The 20,933-nt window shown below is 30.0% G+C and overlaps 2 protein-coding genes across 2 annotated transcripts; one reads left to right on the top strand and one right to left on the bottom strand.

Annotated features, from left to right (window-relative positions):
* Positions 1 to 1,443: 1,443 nt before the first annotated feature.
* LOC100169488 (ATP-binding cassette sub-family F member 3) lies at positions 1,444 to 7,530 on the top strand. The gene is made up of 13 exons (XM_001946492.5): positions 1,444 to 1,765; positions 1,894 to 1,999; positions 2,086 to 2,263; positions 2,380 to 2,612; positions 2,787 to 2,891; positions 3,896 to 4,054; positions 4,118 to 4,321; positions 4,542 to 4,707; positions 5,193 to 5,383; positions 5,462 to 5,636; positions 5,888 to 6,068; positions 6,139 to 6,359; positions 7,057 to 7,530. Exons 1-13 carry the CDS (start codon positions 1,693 to 1,695, stop codon positions 7,210 to 7,212), a joined length of 2,148 nt encoding a protein of 715 aa, XP_001946527.2. The 5' UTR covers positions 1,444 to 1,692; the 3' UTR covers positions 7,213 to 7,530.
* An 8,453-nt stretch (positions 7,531 to 15,983) lies between these two features.
* LOC100167416 (uncharacterized) lies at positions 15,984 to 17,478 on the bottom strand. Its single transcript, NM_001293547.1, is given in 3 exon segments — positions 15,984 to 16,946; positions 17,029 to 17,153; positions 17,280 to 17,478. Coding segments are annotated over 3 exon segments (435 nt in total). The 5' UTR covers positions 17,466 to 17,478; the 3' UTR covers positions 15,984 to 16,822.
* Positions 17,479 to 20,933: the final 3,455 nt, after the last annotated feature.

Below are 20,933 nucleotides of genomic sequence, written 5' to 3'. Positions count from 1 at the left end.
AATATGTATTATATTAGAATTCTCATTAAAATATTAAGCTTTAAAATATTTAATTAAAAATCTATCCCGTTAATCAAAAAGTTAAAACTAACAAAACAACTAAAATAATTATATATTTAAAAAAAAAAAAACATTGTTTTATCATGACTTAAAATTGTGAAACTGTATAATGTATATCCAGCGCAGTGATCCTGGCGCGAGCTAAGTAATAAAAAAAAAATAACTGCACGAAAGTGTGTAGGTATAGTATATCGAAGGAGTATAATACACAAGATTTGCCTATTTAAACTGTGTAAAATACAGGTAAATTTGTTATATGACATAACTAATTTTCTAATGCATCAATTAACTCCTAGTAAATTCCAAAACATCAGAAATATTGCGTAGAACGTGCTTTTGTAAAAATTATCAAAATCGTACGTTTAGAAATTAAGTTATAAATGAAAAAGTGCGAACTTTTTAATGGAAATTTATATTAAATTCAGAATCCCGGTAGCCGTCGTCGTCGTAATCGTCGTCGCATCAACGTTGCCAATGTTTGTTATCTAGTCATTGGGGAAAATATGACTAAATTACCGTACTATAAACAATATACAGTTCTTATAGATTATTGTGTAAATATAAAATATTCAATATTCACTCAGTATTTACGCAAACATTTGTTGTCCGTACTTTACACCATATACTTTATACAATATACGATATATATATATATATATATATAATATATATATATATAATATATAGATAAAAATATAGATACATCATCATTATTTGCATTGGTCATAAAAATTAGTGATATCACAACAAAAACCCTTCGTAAACTAATGAAAATGTGTAAAAATGACCACGGACTAAGATATATATATAGTCCGTGAAAATGGCTAAGTAAAAAAAATATAAGATCTTTAATCACTATAAAGATGTGATATCACGAATAAATGCCAAGTTTATTGAATTTAAGGAAACTTATTTCGTTTCAATTATTTATTTACTTGGCGAGGAATTATTTAGAATAGTATATAAATATTAATAATAATGTTTTTAAAATAATAATAAGTTATATTTTAATAGCCCTTCGCCATTTAATTATTTTGTTCATCACACTTTGTTTCTTTTAATATCATACCATCTTCGCGTATCTTCTTATACGCTACTACTAAAACTCGAGTAATGTACTAATGCTTCAAAGTTTCAAACTATTATTTCGATTGCTTAAGTTTTTTATATTTCACTTGAGTACTTGACTATAATATTATTAAAGTGTCTTTCACGTTGATCCACAATGTTTGGCTCCCACCACCAATCACATCAGTGTTGCCAATGACACGGTTCCAGCCATAAATCACGGCAATTTTAAAATTTTAGTTTATACAGCTTGATTTGTGATAGGAGCTACGTCCGCTATAGCGCCAGCTGCTAAATGGACGGACCGACAGATGACAGTATGTACTATTCAGTCTCATTGGGCATTGATTAGTTGAGTTTCCGAAAAAAAATATTAAATTGGAATATAGATTATTCAACAATCCACATCATGAATATTGTTGTTTAATTACGTTTATTTTATTTCAAAATAAACATTTACACGTCCGGAAGTATGCCAAACACATGTCCGTTAATACTCAAAATACGCTCTATAGAATAATTAGTCAATAACTTAGATAGGTATAATAATTTATTAAGTAAGCGATGGATCACTGTAAAGATTTTATAAAAACCGAATTCCCCTCTATTGATATAGAGATGTTTCAATACATAGAAGGTAATATACAAGTAACTTGTGCATACACAATTTGTCTCAAGTATTATACATATAATTGTATTGTAAACTTGTAGAATTTGTAAGCTTTATATACATTTTTATCCATGTATACTGCTTTACGGTTACAGGTGTTCTACAAAATGGAATTGAAGACTTCCATGATTCTGAAGACATATTTGAAGCAATTGGTGAAGTATTACAGGAAATAGCAAATAAGTCCGAATCAGATATCAGGTATAGCATAGGAAGTCTAATAATAATTGCATTTAAATATTGTGCACTGAGAATATTTGTGTTATTAAATAAATTGTTTTGTTTAGAGGAATCTGTTCAAAATTATTACATTTCATGCGTCCCCATTCTAATGACAATGTAATCAGAAATGGCCATACAAAAATTTTAGATGCCCCAGTCCATTTGGCTTCTATGGCAGCAGATCTAGAAGATAACGATATGGAAATCAAAAGTATATGGGTGAATTCAAGGGATGATAGTCTGGTATGTTATAATATTTATATATTATACCCATGTCTTAAATATAAGAACTGATTATAATTTGGTAACCTAATATTAATATTAGTACTTACTTTTTTGTATTGCTTTAATTTCATAAGAAAGTGGACAAAAAAAAACTGGAAAAAGCTCAAGCAAAATTGCAACAAAAACAAGATAAACGGACTGAGCAAGTTGTTAAAGGTGTAGGAACTATGAGTGTAATAAATAGTAAAATGGATGCTGCAACTGCTTCTCAAGTGACTAGTAAAAAGGAAGCAAAACTGGAAGCTAAGGGAAATAATCGAGCCACAGATATAAGGATAGAAAATTTTGACGTTGCATATGGAGAAAGGTATATAAAATTCTATGTTATTTTTAATATATCTAACTTTGCTGTTATTGTAAAATTAAAAGTTATTAATATTACTAAGTACTACCTATTACCCCTATTCAATGTAAATAAAGTAAATATAGATGACTTACAATTTTAACATAATTATTAAATCTAAATAATGATTTTTTTTAGGATATTACTACAGAATACAGATGTAACTTTAGCATGTGGTAGAAGATACGGTTTAGTTGGAAGAAATGGTCTTGGAAAAACTACACTATTAAGAATGATTTCAGGGTGAGATTTATAGTTATTTTTACCTATTATGATTTAATGGATATAATTTTAATTTTAAATTCATAGATGCAAATAGAAGGGCTAGGGACTAAGCCCACCCCCCCAAACATTTCAAAAGCCACTCCCCAAATATTTCCTAACTTTTTTAAGCATATTTGACATTATAGTATAGGGTAGGCTAGGCTTTAGACCCTCCACCCTAATTTAAATGCTTTTTGCGCTTATGACATTAATTACAATGGTTTATATAATTTATTACTCAAGTCTTATCTAAGGTTTTTGAGTTAAGAGAACTTTGTACCCGCATGTGTTGTCTCTGTCTTACACAAGTGCAACATCGTAAATTTTTGTTCACCATTTTCAGTATTATGCTGTTAGTACTGCGTCCTCTTAATACAGGTTTAAGTCTCGGTAATTTCTGCTAAAAAAATTTGAAGTATGGAGACATAGCCCTTTACATTCCTATTCACATAACTGTAAATTATTAATCAACCAACCATAAACATTTTGGAATTAGAAATTGTATTTATAGTATAATCGATTACTTATTTTGTTTATTATACCTAATAAATTGTGTCCCGCGAGGATTTACCCATTGCGATATCTCCTGAGATGAGGTGATAAATATATCATATATCTGTTTTTTTTTTTTTTTAGATTCATAGAAACAAGAACTACACATATTTTAATTTTTAATTGAATTAAATATTTAAGTAAAAAAGTTAAAACATTTATTTTTGAAACAATTGATGATAGCTATTTTATTAAGTTTATTTTTCTAGAAATTTTGACGTTTCAACATTTTATTTTCATTAATTTCACGATTTTAATCATTTTTTGAGTTTATAGGTAAAACGGAAAATAACCAGTTTGTGTTCGGGCGGCAAATCCTCCCTTACGACTAATCCTCACGGGACACCCTGTATATCAATAAGATATTATTATTATCTTACTCCAATTCAACGTGATCACTGTGTTTAATACTTATGTTGACTAATTTTTAGTGGTCAGTTGCGAATCCCATCTCATATATCAATACTGCATGTTGAACAAGAAGTTGTTGGTGATGATACACCTGCTTTAGAATCTGTGCTGGAGTGTGATTTTGTTCGTCATGGTTTGTTAACTAGAGAAAAAGAAATCAACACATTAATTGCTGATGGGTATAACATAAGTTTACTTTAAATTTTAAAAGAACAAATGTATTTAATATATGTTATTCTTAGGTCAACTGCTAGTGCTGAATTATCATCAGAATTAAGCGAAATTTACATGCAGTTAAGTGCCATAGAAGCTGATAAAGCCCCTGCTCGTGCAAGTGTCATACTTGATGGTTTGGGTTTCAACCCGGATATGCAAAAAAAAGCTACTAAACATTTTTCCGGAGGATGGCGTATGCGTTTAGCCCTTGCAAGAGCACTTTTTTCAAAGTGAGTATCTTCAAATTATTAAAAATATTAATAGGCAATCTGAATAGACTATTATTATTTATCCCGTCTACCAATAATTTAGCATTTGAAATGTATTATAATCGGAACAACTTAAATTTATTTAATAAAATGTTTTAATTAAATGTTTTAATAAAATGGAATTTACAAATAACTTTTGAGTCTCATCAAATAATACTATTTTTTGTTTTTATTTAAATAGGCCAGATTTGTTATTACTGGATGAACCTACGAACATGTTGGATATGAAAGCAATTATATGGTTAGAAAATTATTTACAAACTTGGCAAAGTACATTACTAGTAGTATCTCACGATCGTCATTTCTTAGATACTGTACCTACTGACATATTACATCTTCATTCCCAGGTAATTCATATTTAAGGAAATTCGATACCGGGTTTTTCTGTCTATTCAACGCGTATCATAGGGTTTTTGATGTGTTCTTTGCCAAACGTACCGATTGATCTAATGAAGCAATAAAAATTCTAAATACAGATTTGAATTTTTCGTCAAGACATAAGATCAACTTTTCCACATTTTTAATATTATCCCCCAAATTCATAAAAACATATTTAAAAATAAAGTAATTAAAAAATTGTCATATTTAAATTTTTGGATAAGTTAAAATCAAAAAATTAAAAATGTGGGAAAGTCGATCTCTAGTAGATTTGATGACAAATTCAAATTTGATTTCAAAATTCTTATCAATCACTACATCAATTGTTACGTTAGGTAAAAAAAGTTTAAAATCCTATATCGCGTATGTGTTAGACAAAGACAGAAAATCACGGTTTGAATCTTCTTAAATTCATTGTTTTTTTTGTCAAAAGTTAATGAAGTTGTATATTTAGCGCATTGATACGTACCGAGGTAACTATGAAATTTTTGAAAAAACCAAAAACGAGAAGCTTAAAAACCAACAACGAGAAATTGAAGCACAAATGGCTCATAGAGCTCATGTTCAAGAGTTTATTGATAGATTTAGGTACAATGCTAACCGTGCTTCCAGTGTCCAGAGTAAAATTAAAATGCTTGAAAAATTGTAAGTCTTATTATTATTGTTGGTATAAGCTTTCATGTAAATAATAAATTAATCATTCATAATATAATATTGCTTTAGACCAGAATTAAAACCTATTGAGAAAGAAGTAGAAGTTGTATTACGATTTCCAGAAACAGAAGGGTTGTCACCTCCCATATTACAACTTGATGATATTTCATTTGCCTATCCTGGTTGTAATAATGTTTTGCAAAATGTTAACCTTGGGGCTACATTAGAATCTAGAATTTGTATTGTAAGTTAAATACCTACTTATTCTATGTATTATTGTATTTACCTCCAATTTTTGCTGTATAACTTAATTTATACTGAATATCTGAACTAAAACATTGTTTACATACATAAAGTACTTTGCTGATTAAAAAGATCCCATATTCACAGAATGGTTTATGTTGTTATACCATAGTCTTAACCCCATAGTTATTATTTTCTATGAGGTCATTTTATTTAATATTTATCATAAATTTAATTTTAATTTTTTATTAGGTGGGTGATAACGGAGCTGGTAAAACAACATTATTGAAAATTATTATGGGCATTTTAAATACTACAGCCGGTGTTAGAAATGTACATCGAAGTTTGAAGTTTGGTTATTTTAGTCAACACCATGTTGATCAACTGGAAATGAACCTTTCTTCCGTGGAACTATTACAATCTTCATTCCCAGGTCTGTTATCATTTTATTGAAATTAGAAAATGTTTATACCTACTCAGTTTACAATAAAAATTTTTATTAGGTAAAACCGTTGAAGAATATAGACGTCAATTAGGAGGTTTTGGTATATCAGGTGATTTGGCATTACAAAGTGTTGGCAGTTTATCTGGAGGTCAAAAATCGAGAGTAGCTTTTGCAAGGATGTGCATGTCTAATCCTAATTTTCTAGTACTTGACGAACCTACCAATCATTTAGATATTGAAACAATTGAAGCTCTAGGCAAAGCTATTCAAAAATATACAGTAAGTTTGCAAGTTATCCATTATATTGTGATTTATTGTTTATATATTGTATCTTAAAACATTATGTATTTTCATTTTTCTCTAATCCAGCAATGCTATAATTAGACACATTGAATAGTTTAACCCTCTGAAAATCTGTAGTTGATAATTAAATTGAGTTCTTATGAAACTTTTTTTACCAATTATCCTATAAACCATTAAAGGATATATAGAACATGCTGTTATTCAAATAACAGTAGACTGATAAATCCAACAACTATGAATATTATAGATTTAATTTTAAATTATCCATAAAAATCACATTTTTCCAATTACAGAAATATTAGTTAATGTCAAGGTTAATGTCCTTAAAGACCTGAACATAATTTTTTTGCCTATGGGTTACATTTGTTAGCCTAAACATGTGCAATGTACCAAATACAATTTATGCATCATTACTTAAAATTAGGATATTTAAACGCAAATACATACATTTTCCATTTAGTAAACTAGTAAATTGAATACGGATAGTGTCTTAAACGTAAAAACAAATTTTTATACTATCCATAGGTACCTACAAAATAATTTAAATAATCAAAAATAAAGTTAATAATTTATTTCAATGACTTACCCTAGTAGCATAATTGTTAAATTATTAATAACAATGTATTAGCTTACAGACAAATAAATTGATTAATCTTAAAAATTCTTTTTTTAGGGCGGTTTAATACTTGTATCTCACGACGAACGCTTAATACGTATGGTTTGTAAAGAACTATGGGTTTGCGGTGGTGGAAGTGTTAAGAGCATTGAAGGTGGCTTCAATGAGTACAGAACCATTGTAGAACGTGAACTTGCAGAAGCAGCCAAATAGACACCACTGACCATTGTCTATCTAAAATAATCATTTTTATATATATTATTCATTTGTTTCCTTGTTGGCATTTATTTGGAACTTTACCGCAAGTGTATGTACATTGGTCTGTTGTTATAAATATTGTAATTTAACAATTTTCATAACAATGAGTGAGTGTGAATTGTATATTTATATATGTAAAATTTTATGATGACTTGTTGTCAGCCATTATCCATACACATGTATAATATATATACACAAATGTTTCTTTTTTACTTGATTATTATTGTTTGGTTTGTAAACCATTCTTTAATAAACCTAATATAACTTATAAAATGTTTTTATTTCTTTTGAATAATTTTTAACTACATTTTGGTTAAAATGGTTGACATTATATTAGTAGCATTTATTTAAATGAGATTGGCATAACATATTATAGTATTATTTTCTCATATGCCAAGCATTAAACGATTGAAAATAAATTCTGGGAATGAACTAATTTAACATAAATGGCCAACTGATGTTCTGATCTATTAAAAAACATCTAATATTCAATAATATATTATTATATTATTCTAACAATTCATACCTACCCTAAGTTCATAAATTGGAAGTCGTGTCGATGGACGCTCTTTCCCTCACAATTGTCACTACTTCATATTGTCATCCTATTTACTTATTGTATTAATTTGTATTTTTGTGGATACAGATTGTAAATAATTTTTATAAATAATCAAAAAAAAGAATTAATCTAATTCCAATTTAAATCAGAGTTTTAAACGATTCTGATCTTTAATCAATTAAACCTGGTAATCGTGTTTAAGCAAAAACATCTGAAACTTGTATAAGATATTACTTATTGCATTAATTTTACTGATTGTAAATATTCACTTTCTTAATCAAAAAAATAGTTTGTTCATATATTAGAAAAAAAATAATATATAGCTATTACCTAGGTATTAACTATTTTTAATAGTTTCATAATATTTTAATATCCATTATAATTTTCCGTCAGTTTGAATAGTTTTGATGATATTCATGGACAACTATTATTTTTATTAAGAAAGCGAATATTTACAGTGTGTAAAATTAATGCAATAAGTAATACGATTCTGAGTGTAGCGATGATTGTATAATGTATTGATTCTACCATGATGTACGTTTTTTTCTATTTTTATTTTTTGTGTCTGTGTGCATAATAAGTAGTCGAAGTATTATTTATGGAAATAATGTTTTGATTTTCAACTTCAATGTCTTCTCCGATAAGAAAGTGAATCTAGTTGGTGCATATTCGTTTATCTTGGTCCTCGTCGATTTTCAAATTATCTTCATAAACGGAGATGACGTTTTTATAACATTGATGGTACATTTACTGTATAGATTTCTGAAATATGAAGTACCTACCATAATTATAATTACTAAATCGTTAATTGATTATAATATACTTTAGAAAGTAAATATTATAAGCTATACTCTGAATATATTTATGGTAAATATGATTAAACTGTATGTGCTAATAAATAATTAAAAAGTTTAAAAAATATCTGTGAGGCAAAATTACATTATATTGTTAATTTTGAATTTTGACTGAATCAAAGTTATTAAGTATTAACTCATTCAAATTTGCAGTTTAATCATTATTATTTATTTAAATAATAATTTTTATTATATTGTGAATTTCAAATTCCATCGTGCACACAATATACATAAAATAATTTAATAAAATAAAATTAGTTAATTAATACCTCAAATATAATTTAATTAAAAATAATATTCATTCATTTACTTTGAGTAATTTATGATAATAGGTATGTTTAATATTAGCATAGATTAAATATACTTCATATTTATTCTATATTTCTTTAATTTATCCCCAGCCTCAATATAGGAGTGAGATGGCGGTTCAAAATATTTTTTTGAAAAATGTATAAGTAAAAAAGAATAAACCCTTATATTATATATTAAAGTTTGCAATTATTACAAGTTATTCTTGGTATTTAGATTAAGACAAAGGTACAAAGTTTTAAGATTTTCGGTATATTATTTAATAATCTAAATATTGATCAATCCTTAGGTTCGTCAACTTACCTCACTCTTCCTTAATCGAATAATGGTTTTGTTGTAATTTAAAAATATTATTCATGGGTACTTGAAACTTCTCAAGTATATTATTACATGCAAATTATATTGATTCAACTATAATTACAATAAAATTATAGAAACTTATTATATTTGCTCACCTTATACCTATGGTCGTCGAGATGCGGATCGCTGTTTCTTGAAATCGTGAATTTGATGTACCATTGCTTAGACGGCTGTCGGAAATTCCGTAATCAATACAGATTTATATTATTATATGCGTGGCACGGCGCAAAATACGAAAAACCTATATCTAGCATGCGTGTATGGAGAATCAACAAGCTTTTGGAGACGGCGCAATATCACCGTTTGAAATCGATGTCCAATACCATTGATTTTATAATATACTTATACTAATATTATAATATTATAAAATTAATGCCAGTACCTAATCGCGTATTGTATGACGTATTGACTTCTTCCATCTATATTTTATAATATACTATTACTATCTGTATAGCCTGACTTTGTCCGTGAAAAAATAATCAAATATATAATACAGAAAAAATATTCGATTTTCGAGGAAATGAATTCTTGTGTTTATGTGTCAGCTACCCAATATAGCATCCTACATCAGAATCCTACAGGGGTTGAGAAACAAAGCTAAAAGAATACTCTCCGAGTCTCAAGGAACACGTGTGAACAATTTGGTGCCAATTGGTTCAATAGTTTCCTAGTTTATACCTAAGCCATTCATTATTATATGCTACACATTCATAACTATACAATTAATTAAGGGTGACAGTCGTATCGTTTGATATTTTCGGTGCTACAATTATTTTAATGACCCTATTGTATTTTATGTATATATAAAAAAAAACGAGACAAACAATTTTGGCTATCTCTAATAAAAAATACGACCATGGCATTAACAATTTTTTAGTTTTAATTTTTTTATTGATATTTTGGAGATTCCTGTTGTTGGAAAGGGTGATATAGGCCTTGAAGGTTCATAAATCATAATACACTGTGCAATACGTCAATACGATTAATTAGACATATTTTATACAGTCAAGTTAATGCTTATAGCTGAGTAGGTACTGACAATCATAATTGTTCGTCGCCACTCGACGCTATCGTTTATATAAAAAATGTGTTTATAAGTTATAATACAATTATTTACTTTAGTTTCAATAATTAAATATAAATGTAATTATAGGGGGTGGGTAGTTAGCTACTTCAGTCACGCGTGAAGTTTCCGCCACCGGGGGACATTATACTCAAAAAACCGACCAAGTTCGAGTTGGACTCACGCACAAAGGGTTCCGTAATCCATACCACCATCTATAAACATGTTGGCAACACTGCTTATATTATATATTCTAGGATTTTTAGTATTTTGTTGTTATAGCGGCAACAGAAATACATAATCTGTGAAAATTTTAACTTTCTAACTTTCGTGGTTCATGAGATACTGCTTGGTTAGGTTAGGTTAGGACAGCGGAGCCTATTAGTAATATGGTCCCGTTTTACCGTACGGAACCCCAAAAAATGATGCTTATACAATATAATTGTATTTGTATTTATACATTTATTATTATTATTATTTTAATACCTATATAATATGCTAATAGAACATTTTTAAAATATTTGTGAAAAATTATTTATCAAAAGTTTTATTGTAATTGCCCTGAAAATAATTGTTTAGTAACCTTTTGCGTTTGCTATCCAAAAATATTTTCACGGAAATTTTAGAGAAATATTTAAAAAACATTTTTATATAATAGGTATATCTTAAGTAGGTAGCTAATTATGTTGTTATCATAAAAAGATAATATTTATACAACATTGTTAGTGAACTATTCATTTTTTAACCACTTTAAAATGTTTAAAATATTTTAATTTCCCAAATGTTATATGGGAAGGGCGTGACAATCCCGTTTTAAACGAGACGTAATGTCACCACTCACCCTACTGCTACAAAGCATTATATAATAATATATAATATTATGATTTATGAATTATGTGATTAGAGCATGAGTGACAACACGTCATTATATTAATACGCACAATAGAAGAACTGCATAAGACATCACGAAAATGGTTTAATCGGCGATCGAAGGAAAAACATGACAGTGTTTTCTCACGCCAACGACTGACGAGGGAAATCGTCGCGGATAACCGCTAGCGAGTATACTATATAGACATTGGCGCAATTAGGTGAGGGCTTGGGGAAACTTAGTCCCCCCACATGTCTGCCAAGTCCCCCCCAGTTCAAAAGTCAATAATTAGTACTGAGCGTATATAATTTTTATAAAATATTATAAGAGGGGCTTTAGTTCCCCAAAAATAATTTGTCTATTTGCGCCTATGTATATAGATCATAGACTATATCAGTGGCGTAATAATTGGGCTGACAACGGGAGCATTTGCGCTACCTGAAATTTTTGCGGAGGCGAAGGTATTATTTTGCGCCCGCTAAGATTTTTACAAAGTTACGCCACTAGAACATATTAAATACAGCGTGGACCGCGGTCGCCGAATTTATACCATGGTCTATGTTACCCGGTCACCAGGACACTGGTAATAACCGCAACCATATTTTCCGTTAGTCAGTCTTAAGAGTAAACTGCGGAGGCATCACAATCCGTTTTTTCAGTGTCCGATGCTGAATCTGATTCTCAATGATTCTTTTAAGACTAAATCCGGGTATTTACTAAACACCCTGCAAGGTCGTTTAGTGGGTCTAAATTGTCATTGATTTAATCCTCACACAACTCTGTTTTCTTAATTTCTATATACAATTAATATTACCTATATTTATACATTTTGTAATTCGTTACCATAATTTATTATATGTTATAAATGCCAAAGCCGTATTAAACATTGAATGTGATTTAATATTTTAATCTTCAGTATTTATTTTACTATGAAAATATAATTAAAGAATTTTTTTTAGTCACAAACCGGGGGAAAATGTTATTTAACTGTTATTTTTTTTTAATATACCTGATTTCGCGTGTTATTATCAAAAATGCTTTTTTAAACTAATACATTTTTTTTATTTATATGATTGAAGGTTTTTATTGTTGCCCTTGGGAGGAAAGTCCTAAATATGGCCCTAATACTGTGTCGTGTATAGTTGACTATATTCAACTTCTATAGGTATAATACGTGTTCAATTGTATTCAATATACCTCCTATACATAACACAAATTCACAAACATGGCAAGACACGGTGTAATGGAAATCTGCAGGCTTTATCAATGGGATATATCGTTGTAGATCTATAAGTATCTGACCGACATTAATATTTTGCAGATTTCCTCGTGTAAAATAAGTTTAATTTCTTTATAAAAAAATCTATAAAATTAGTTTTGTGTTGATTTAAATTCGCAGGTCTGCAGGCCATTGCTAGAGTGTCAATAGCCACTGACGAGACACGTAAATACGCCTCTGTGAGATGTACATCAATCGCATCAATGTGCATATTGTTCACTACCCTATGCAATCTGCAGGCTCCTCGACCCTCGTACAGCAAAGCAGCCACTATACATACAACCGTTATTTAAGATTTATTGTTGAAGTTGTGAATAATGTGTTGTAGGGAGTATATTGTATAATATATCGTGGGTCAATAAAATCCATATAAAAGTATAAATACTAAATAGTAACGATAAAATATTTGCGTGATCGTTAAGTCAGCTTAAATTTTGTAAAAAATCGTTCGTACACAGAAGTACCAGCGGAAATTCCCATCCACTATATTTGTTTTTTTTTTGCACTTATATGACACTGCATCTATATTTTGACAAATTTAAAAAAAAAATTTTTATAACATTTTCATCTGTGTAATACTAAATTATAATATAATCGTAATGTAAATCGAAAAAACGCGTATATAATAATATTATAGTATATTATGACACGCTGCGTATACCGTAAGCACGGCTTTGAAACAGTCAAGAGCATTGACTATTGAGTCATGATTAGGACGTGGAATTGGGTGGAAAACGATAAAAAAATAGGTTAATTTTAAGCCGGGTGAAGTCGGATAATATACCTACAGCTATAGCCTATAGTATCTAACAAAAAATTACCCACTAGTTTCGGCCGGTTCTTATTTTCTTTCTATTTTCAAACTTTTCACTCACATATTATGTTATTATTCTAATATATTATTACATGTATTAACTCGCAATTAATTGATTTACGTTTACAAATGACTATTTAAGATTCAACTTCTGCAGAAGTGACCTGCAGTAGGCAAGGTGGCTATTAACCTACTCAAAAGAGAATAAACGAGGAAAAGTATACATCGAAAATAATAATAGTTACGACTACGGCAAGTATACTCGTGGGTTTCGTGTGTAAATGCCTCCACCCTGTGATCTAAATCAGATAATATATCGTCTTCGCGATCGAAATTCTAGCGCCGTCTATAATTACTGTTGGATGATATTAATAGACATGTGTCGTGTAATACGATCATTTAAATGTCCAAGTTTCTGGTGTACGCAGATAGTTGCAGAAGTCGACAAAACCGGCATCGCTTCCGATTAAAACAAGATCAGTGTGTGTGGACTATCATAATAATATTATTTCGTAAGTGTGGCGTATTATTTAGTTGCGTGTAGATCCAACACAACGACAGTTTATTTATTAGGTATATTATTATTCACTGCAGGAGCACAAAAAATCACGTACTAGAGTAAAAAACAACAATAATATGACGTGTATACATATATTTTATGGTCATGTGGGCAAGGGGCTGATGAGACACCATCGTCAATTATAATAATCCTGATAGATTTTATGACAATATTATACGCCTATTTAGTACCTATACGCCGATATTACAATGACCACTGATTAAATAATATACGTATTATAATATACTATTATCCTGTTATACTATTATAAATTAATATGTGTATATAGTTATGTTTAATGATTAATTAGAGCCAGTGGCGTACCCAGGATTTTCGAATGGGGGGGGCTAAACAAAGTAAATCAAAATTTAACATCATCTTAACAAACAATTTTCAATTAAGTCTTATAGCAGTTAATTGTAATATTTCATTATTATATGCTTTTTATAACACATACATAATATATTAGTGATATATTTAATTAGTAGGAAGTAGGGACTGATTTATTATAAAAAATATGTTATACGATTATTGCTTATAATAGGTCGTTGTTACTTAAGATAATAGTACGTTCAACGTTGTATTCAACACTGTTTTTAGGAATATAATGGTTGGTACTTTGTATTTTATAATATAAAATGTATTCCATAACACGGCCAATGGGGGGGGGGGCTGAAGCCCTCTAAGCCCCCCCCCTGGGTACGCCACTGATTAGAGCTACGAATTACGATAATATGTACTTGATACTTATGTGGCAACTATAGTGTGATCACTAAAAGTTATTCGAAAATGACTTGTGAGTTGTGAACTTGTGACTCTACGATAATATATACGAGGAAAAAAACTATACAAAAGTTGCTAAAAAATTATAACATTTTCAGCAACTCGTTCTCGCCGCAAACCAAAATATCGACGACGATTTCGGATAGATCGGATTGAAAGAAATTGTTATCAATGTCCTGCACCACCATTACAGTATTAATTATATAGCTGCATAATTAAAAAATATAATTAAATATTTAAAGTCGATTGCCAATCTCGAAAATGTTCGAAAACTGCGATTTAACTAAGAAATCCTCTCATTTACTAGTAATACTAATAATAATATTTAAAAAACTATTTTGTACGCACCACGCACGTCACGATGAACTGTTTTCGATGATAGATTAGTATTACGTCTGATATGAGTATATTAAACTGTGTATACTTAGACAGTATTACAATATAATATAGGTACACGCGTATCTATTGCATGCAATTAAAAGTAAAATTATTGTTTAAGAGGTCATAATATTATTGTTTAATAATAAGTGATTGTACTTACCTATTTGGTCGATGAGTCATTTACTCATTAATAATTCGTTTTCGATAATATTATAATTGTTATCTATTTGCATTAAATAGACGAATGACGACAGAAGAGTCGTAATAATAATATTAATACGTGTGTACCTATAATAATAATAATACCTAAGATATGATAATATGCCAAATGTAGCCGTTATCGGGTCCGGTTCTTAAATATTTTTTTTCAATCTATAATTTTATTGTAACAAGTAAATAATAATTGAGTTGCTAATGACCGCTTAAGAAAATAAATGCCCAAACAGTATAGTAACCGCACACACAGTATATGCTGTACAATAGGATAAGACCATAGAAAAGAGATAGGTACTTATACGAGTAAGACGACGCCACGCCAAACGGCAAACCGATGTCATGTTTACTCTAAAATATTATTATTATTTAATACGATTTGAGTACATTTCGATGCCTATTCACTCGTTGTCCAGGCGTTTTGGCCTTCGTAAAGTTTCCGAGCAATTATAGTTCACGCCATACATATTTTTTTAGTATAATATTATATTTGTATACATCGTTAGTAAAACATTGATTAATGATAACAATGTATTACGCATTCGATGTGCCGAGTTTATCTGTACGTATATAATATATGCGTAGATATAATAATTATTATAATACAAAACGAATACGGACTAGGATTTCATATATTAGGAAGGGACTTCAATAGAAAAGATAAAAATTATTAGGCGCAAATGTAATCTTATCTCTTCTTCTTTATTAATGTAATAAAATAATTTAAAAAAACCAGAGGACATAATTATAATAAACATAATAAAAATAATAATAATCATAATAATAATAATAATAATAAATAAATATTAATAATAATATTATTAAACAACAGTAGTATGTTTTTTTAATTATGTCTAATAGTGTGTTGAAAAAAATAATAAATAAAAATGTTGATCTAATCGCCATATTAAATGACAACGAGATAAACATTATAAATATTATTACAATAATAATGTTAGTCGTAGTAAAAAAGTAAATAGTTAAGTAGCTATAGCCTCAAAAAATAATAATTTAACTTATTCTTACAAACTTAGGTATAATCTAAAATGTGAAAAATTAAAATATAAAAATACTGTGATATAAAGTCTAAAGGATGAAACCTCTTACATGGGTTAAAATATGATTTTCCCTAATGGCTAATGCCCTTTAATTTGTACGAAAAAATATAATAGTATTGAAAAATACATAAATATAATTATTGTATAAGAATAAATGATTTCAACCAAGTAGGTTTGATATAAATTACTAATAATTTTACTTTTTTAAGTATATATAGGTATAAGTACCTAAATAAAAATAAATTACGAAAAAGCTTTAATAGCATAAAAAAATATTTCTTCTTCTTAACTCTTAAGACTAATTAGAAAAAAATAGTAAAAAATATGATTTCCGGAACATAAGTAGATTTGGTATTAGGAATAAACTAGTATAAATTCACTTGTCCAATGGCGAAGAAGCAGCGCCAGTGGTGTGGTGTTGGCCACCGCTTCGTTGCTGTGGACATATCCCTCGCTCAAATCTCAGATGGTCGTCGGTATGATCTCCGTAGTAGTCAACGGTCTGGGCTTGCAGCGGTACACGTACGCGTTCACTGACAGGTCATCATCGGTCTTCAAGCACGCCAAGTTCGGATTGCAAATGCAACTGTAATCAAGCAAAAGTGTATTAAAAACGACTGTTTTATCATTTTACTATAATAGTGCTTCGAGGTTCGGGATGGACTCACGTGTTTTTCATGAAATAATCGATACGGCGTGTGAACGGCACGTATATGGCCCATCCACACGGGGTATTTTGGTGGCACTCTTTCAACGGTCCTGTGGTACTTTCGGTAGCTGAAGCGATAGCCCTCTGGAAAAACAACAACATATACGATAAATGAAAATTCTATAATACGTACGTTGTTGTATCGATATCGGAGGAAATCTGACGGGCGAAAATACAACATTATGATGACATAAATAAATAACGACTTACCTTATTCTTGATTACGGATGCGCTGCTATCCGCGGCTAGCAGCCAGAAACATAACATCAGGAAAAACACGGAGACGATCATGTGGCTTTTGTCGTTCCTGGAAGCCTTGCCGGGTCTGCCGTAGATCACTTTCCTTTTCGGAGCCTCTTGAGCCGTTGCCAGAGTCGTGTCATTTCTGAGCATCATGATTGTTTCGACTGATTCTATAGTCATGTTGTATGGAGTGCAAACGAAAAATTAAAACGAGAACGGACCAATATGGTGTAAAAAAAATCGAATTCGAAATGAGGAAGACAACTGTCTTGCAAAAAACGATTAAGTTCCAAGAGACAAGAAGACTTCCGGAGAGGAGCCGATTATTATAATCGTGTGCAGGTATAAGAATGAACGGACAACGTGCGTGTGACGCGAGGTTGGTGTGTGCAGACTGTTTCAAATCGAGGCGGGATAATGGGTTATATAGAGGGTCGGCTCTGTGGGAGGGGGGGCCGCCGTTCAATGGAGAGATCCGCCGCCGCCGTCCGATCTAGTATACAAGGTGTAGTACGGTTGCCGCCACCACCGCCACTTCTACCACCAACACCACCACCACCACCACCACCACCACCACCACCACCATCGCACCACTACATCAACCAATAGTCTCCGCCGCCGCCGCCGATAATGTATAATATACATTATACATATTATAATTTATAATATATTTTAATAATAGGTACGTGCGTTTCAAATCGTTCCTCTAATTATATTATATATTTTTTTCTCAACCGTCGCCGATGATTCATTATAGAAATTCCAGAACAACTTTCATTCGTCTGATATTATTATGATTATAGATAATAATATTATGTAAAGAACGTCGAACGCGACCGGTCATTTTAAGTCTAGGTCTCTCTCTCTCTCTCTCTCTCTCTGTGTATTCTATAGGTATTATAATAATATTCATTACTGCTGCAGTCTGCAGATGTCCGAACATCAATCACGCGGGCGCGAGCGCGGGTTTTTTTACTATTCTCATTAATTATTTTCCTGCACGTTTTTCATTGCCAAATGTTCTGCGACATTTAAACGTTTTTAGTTTTTTTTAACACTACACAACATTGTATCATATACGTTTTTCCCGTCGAACAGCTTGCGCGCGCATTATAATATAATAATAATGTATAATAACATAATCAGAGTCGATGACAAACGAGTTGGCGCATTACCTAACTCGCGTGCATTGGATAAACATAAATTCTACTATAATGACTGAATCACGGTAGTGTTAGTAGGTAGTACCTAAATAATATCAGCTATAATATACAGTCAATACATCAGCTATAATACCTACAACATAGGATTGGTATAGCTGTCGGTCATCACAACTGTATGAGTACAGTCGTGAACTGTTAATGTGTATAATTATTCCAATGAGATCTTGCAGACGTGAAGAATCAAACGAGTTACGTCTAAGCATAGGCGCAAATAGCGTTTGAGATTTGGGGGGGCTAATAGGGCTAATAGGGCCTTACTTTGATAATATTGAATAAGCTTAAAACAAAATGTAGGAAATGTTTGGAGGGCTTAGCCCCTAAAGCCTCCCCCCCTATTTGCGCCTATGCGTCTAAGCATAGAACATGTTCTATGGCCTAAGAGGCGTTCTTACGATGTCCGGTAAGTGTCGGTTAACGCTAACTGACTGATAACAGATTTTATTACCGGCAGAATTCGGGCGGTTAAGTTTCGGTTAACTTTAACCGGACATTGTAAGTACGGCCTTTAGTATATGTATTATATCATATAATGTTGTGTACCTATATTAAACACGGGAAATGCAAATATCCGGGCACTTATATATCGACCGTATAGCCGTATAGGTACTAGGTAGGTATCTATATATACACATTATTATTGCGTACACTGAACAGTGAACACGCTTGCTGAATATTATGTAGTGGACCGTATCGGTTTATAATAATCTTTAATGATCTATCCGAATGCGGCCGTAACATACTATAAGTCATTGATTAAGCTGCGTACACACATCCAGTGAGATAGATAACATACTACACGTATGTGATCTATCTCAAAGCATATATGCAGTATTAAATAAATAATTGTAAACACTGTTTTAATGAGTATTTTATATATTATGTCTAAATATTATTATTATATAATATATAACATAGTGTAATGGCAAAATTATCTTTCAAAGTTTCAAATAGTCTTAATTTATTATAGAGACGGTTGCACAACGAATGACGATATTATGGTCATTTTGTATAACCGTCGTATATTATAACAAGGTAGATAAAAATATGATATAATAAATTAGATTAGTTGGTATAGGTACCCAAAACAGTATAACTACCTGTACAATATATCACTTGATATAATGTAAAATATACAATCATTTATAAAATAATTTTCTAACGATGGGTTACATTGTGACAAACTATATAGGTAGTAGTAAAATTCTATGGAAAATAATTTAGAATTAAAAATTGTTTTGTTTAAAATTCATAAGATGTATATTATAGTATAGTAGTTTCTGCTCATATTATATAGAATTATGAATTAATTATTATAATTATTATAAATTGGAAATTAAATATTAAAACATGATACTGTGAAATATCTATAGGACCTAGTTCTCTAACATAACAACATATCGGAATAGATGTTGTACAGTGGTATAGGTACTTATAATTAGCAATATAATAATTAATTAATAGTATCAATATGACATTTTAAAGTCAGTTGTAAAACATAATCCCTAAAAACCCTTTTAACTATTTTTATTAGAAAAATATTATGTAATATTGCAATCTCTATGCATTAATTTTCTTGCAATAACAATATTACGTATTTTTTTTTTAATTTTAAAATTAATAAAAAAAATTAGAAGTGTACATATTATGAGTAAGTAACAAAATATAATGATTGTCATAAAAACAAGTTCTTCAGCTTATTATAATGTAAGGATAAATAATAAGGACTGTAAGGACATCGTAAAAGGTTAATGGGAAATTCGTAATCGAATAGACGGAAGAAGAATTTTAAAGAAAACGAATACCCATACTTACAAAAATATATGCATTTTAAGAGTTTATAATCATAATATATTGTTTTGGTAATTTAAAAAAAAAATATTTAACTAAACGAGTGATAATATTTAACGTGATTTAAATATTTTTAAAATCAAATTAGTTAGTTTTTAAAATTGAATTTCTAGTATTTTACGCCTACATAATATACCACAGCAACATAACTCATACATTACTGATATTTATTCATATATTCATGCAATTAAGATCAGACAAACACGAAATTAATTATTAAAAGACAGAATAGCTAAAACCAAATCATATAATGTTATGTCGTTGCTACGTCGCGTACCTACTATTATTAATGTCTATTAGAGCCATGCCAAGACATTCGGAGGACGTGCCACCCGTCACGGATCGTAGTCGGCAGCATTTTTCTCCACCAGTAAAAGAACTCTTGGTAAATCGACACGATTTAATTCCGAAAAAAAACTTGTACATTTCTTCACCGCATATATTATTGATTTATGATGTATTATAGGTACATATTATTGTTAATGTCAATCAACGTGCTATAGTAGGTATTTATATAGTTATAGATAGGTATTTAAAAAAAAAAAAAACT

This window comes from Acyrthosiphon pisum, chromosome A1 (assembly GCF_005508785.2).
Source record: "Acyrthosiphon pisum isolate AL4f chromosome A1, pea_aphid_22Mar2018_4r6ur, whole genome shotgun sequence".
Classification (NCBI taxonomy): domain Eukaryota; kingdom Metazoa; phylum Arthropoda; class Insecta; order Hemiptera; family Aphididae; genus Acyrthosiphon; species Acyrthosiphon pisum.
The sequence above is the reverse complement of the archived record's forward strand: the minus strand, read 5'-3'. Positions and strand labels throughout refer to the sequence as shown.

Coding starts and splice junctions, on each gene's coding strand:
- LOC100169488 (XM_001946492.5), top strand. CDS start 1,693: ATGGATCACTGTAAAGATTTTATAAAAACCGAATTCCCCTCTATTGAT. Junction 2,000..2,085: donor AAGTCCGAATCAGATATCAG/GTATAGCATAGG, acceptor TGTTTTGTTTAG/AGGAATCTGTTCAAAATTAT. Junction 5,637..5,887: donor TAGAATCTAGAATTTGTATT/GTAAGTTAAATA, acceptor ATTTTTTATTAG/GTGGGTGATAACGGAGCTGG.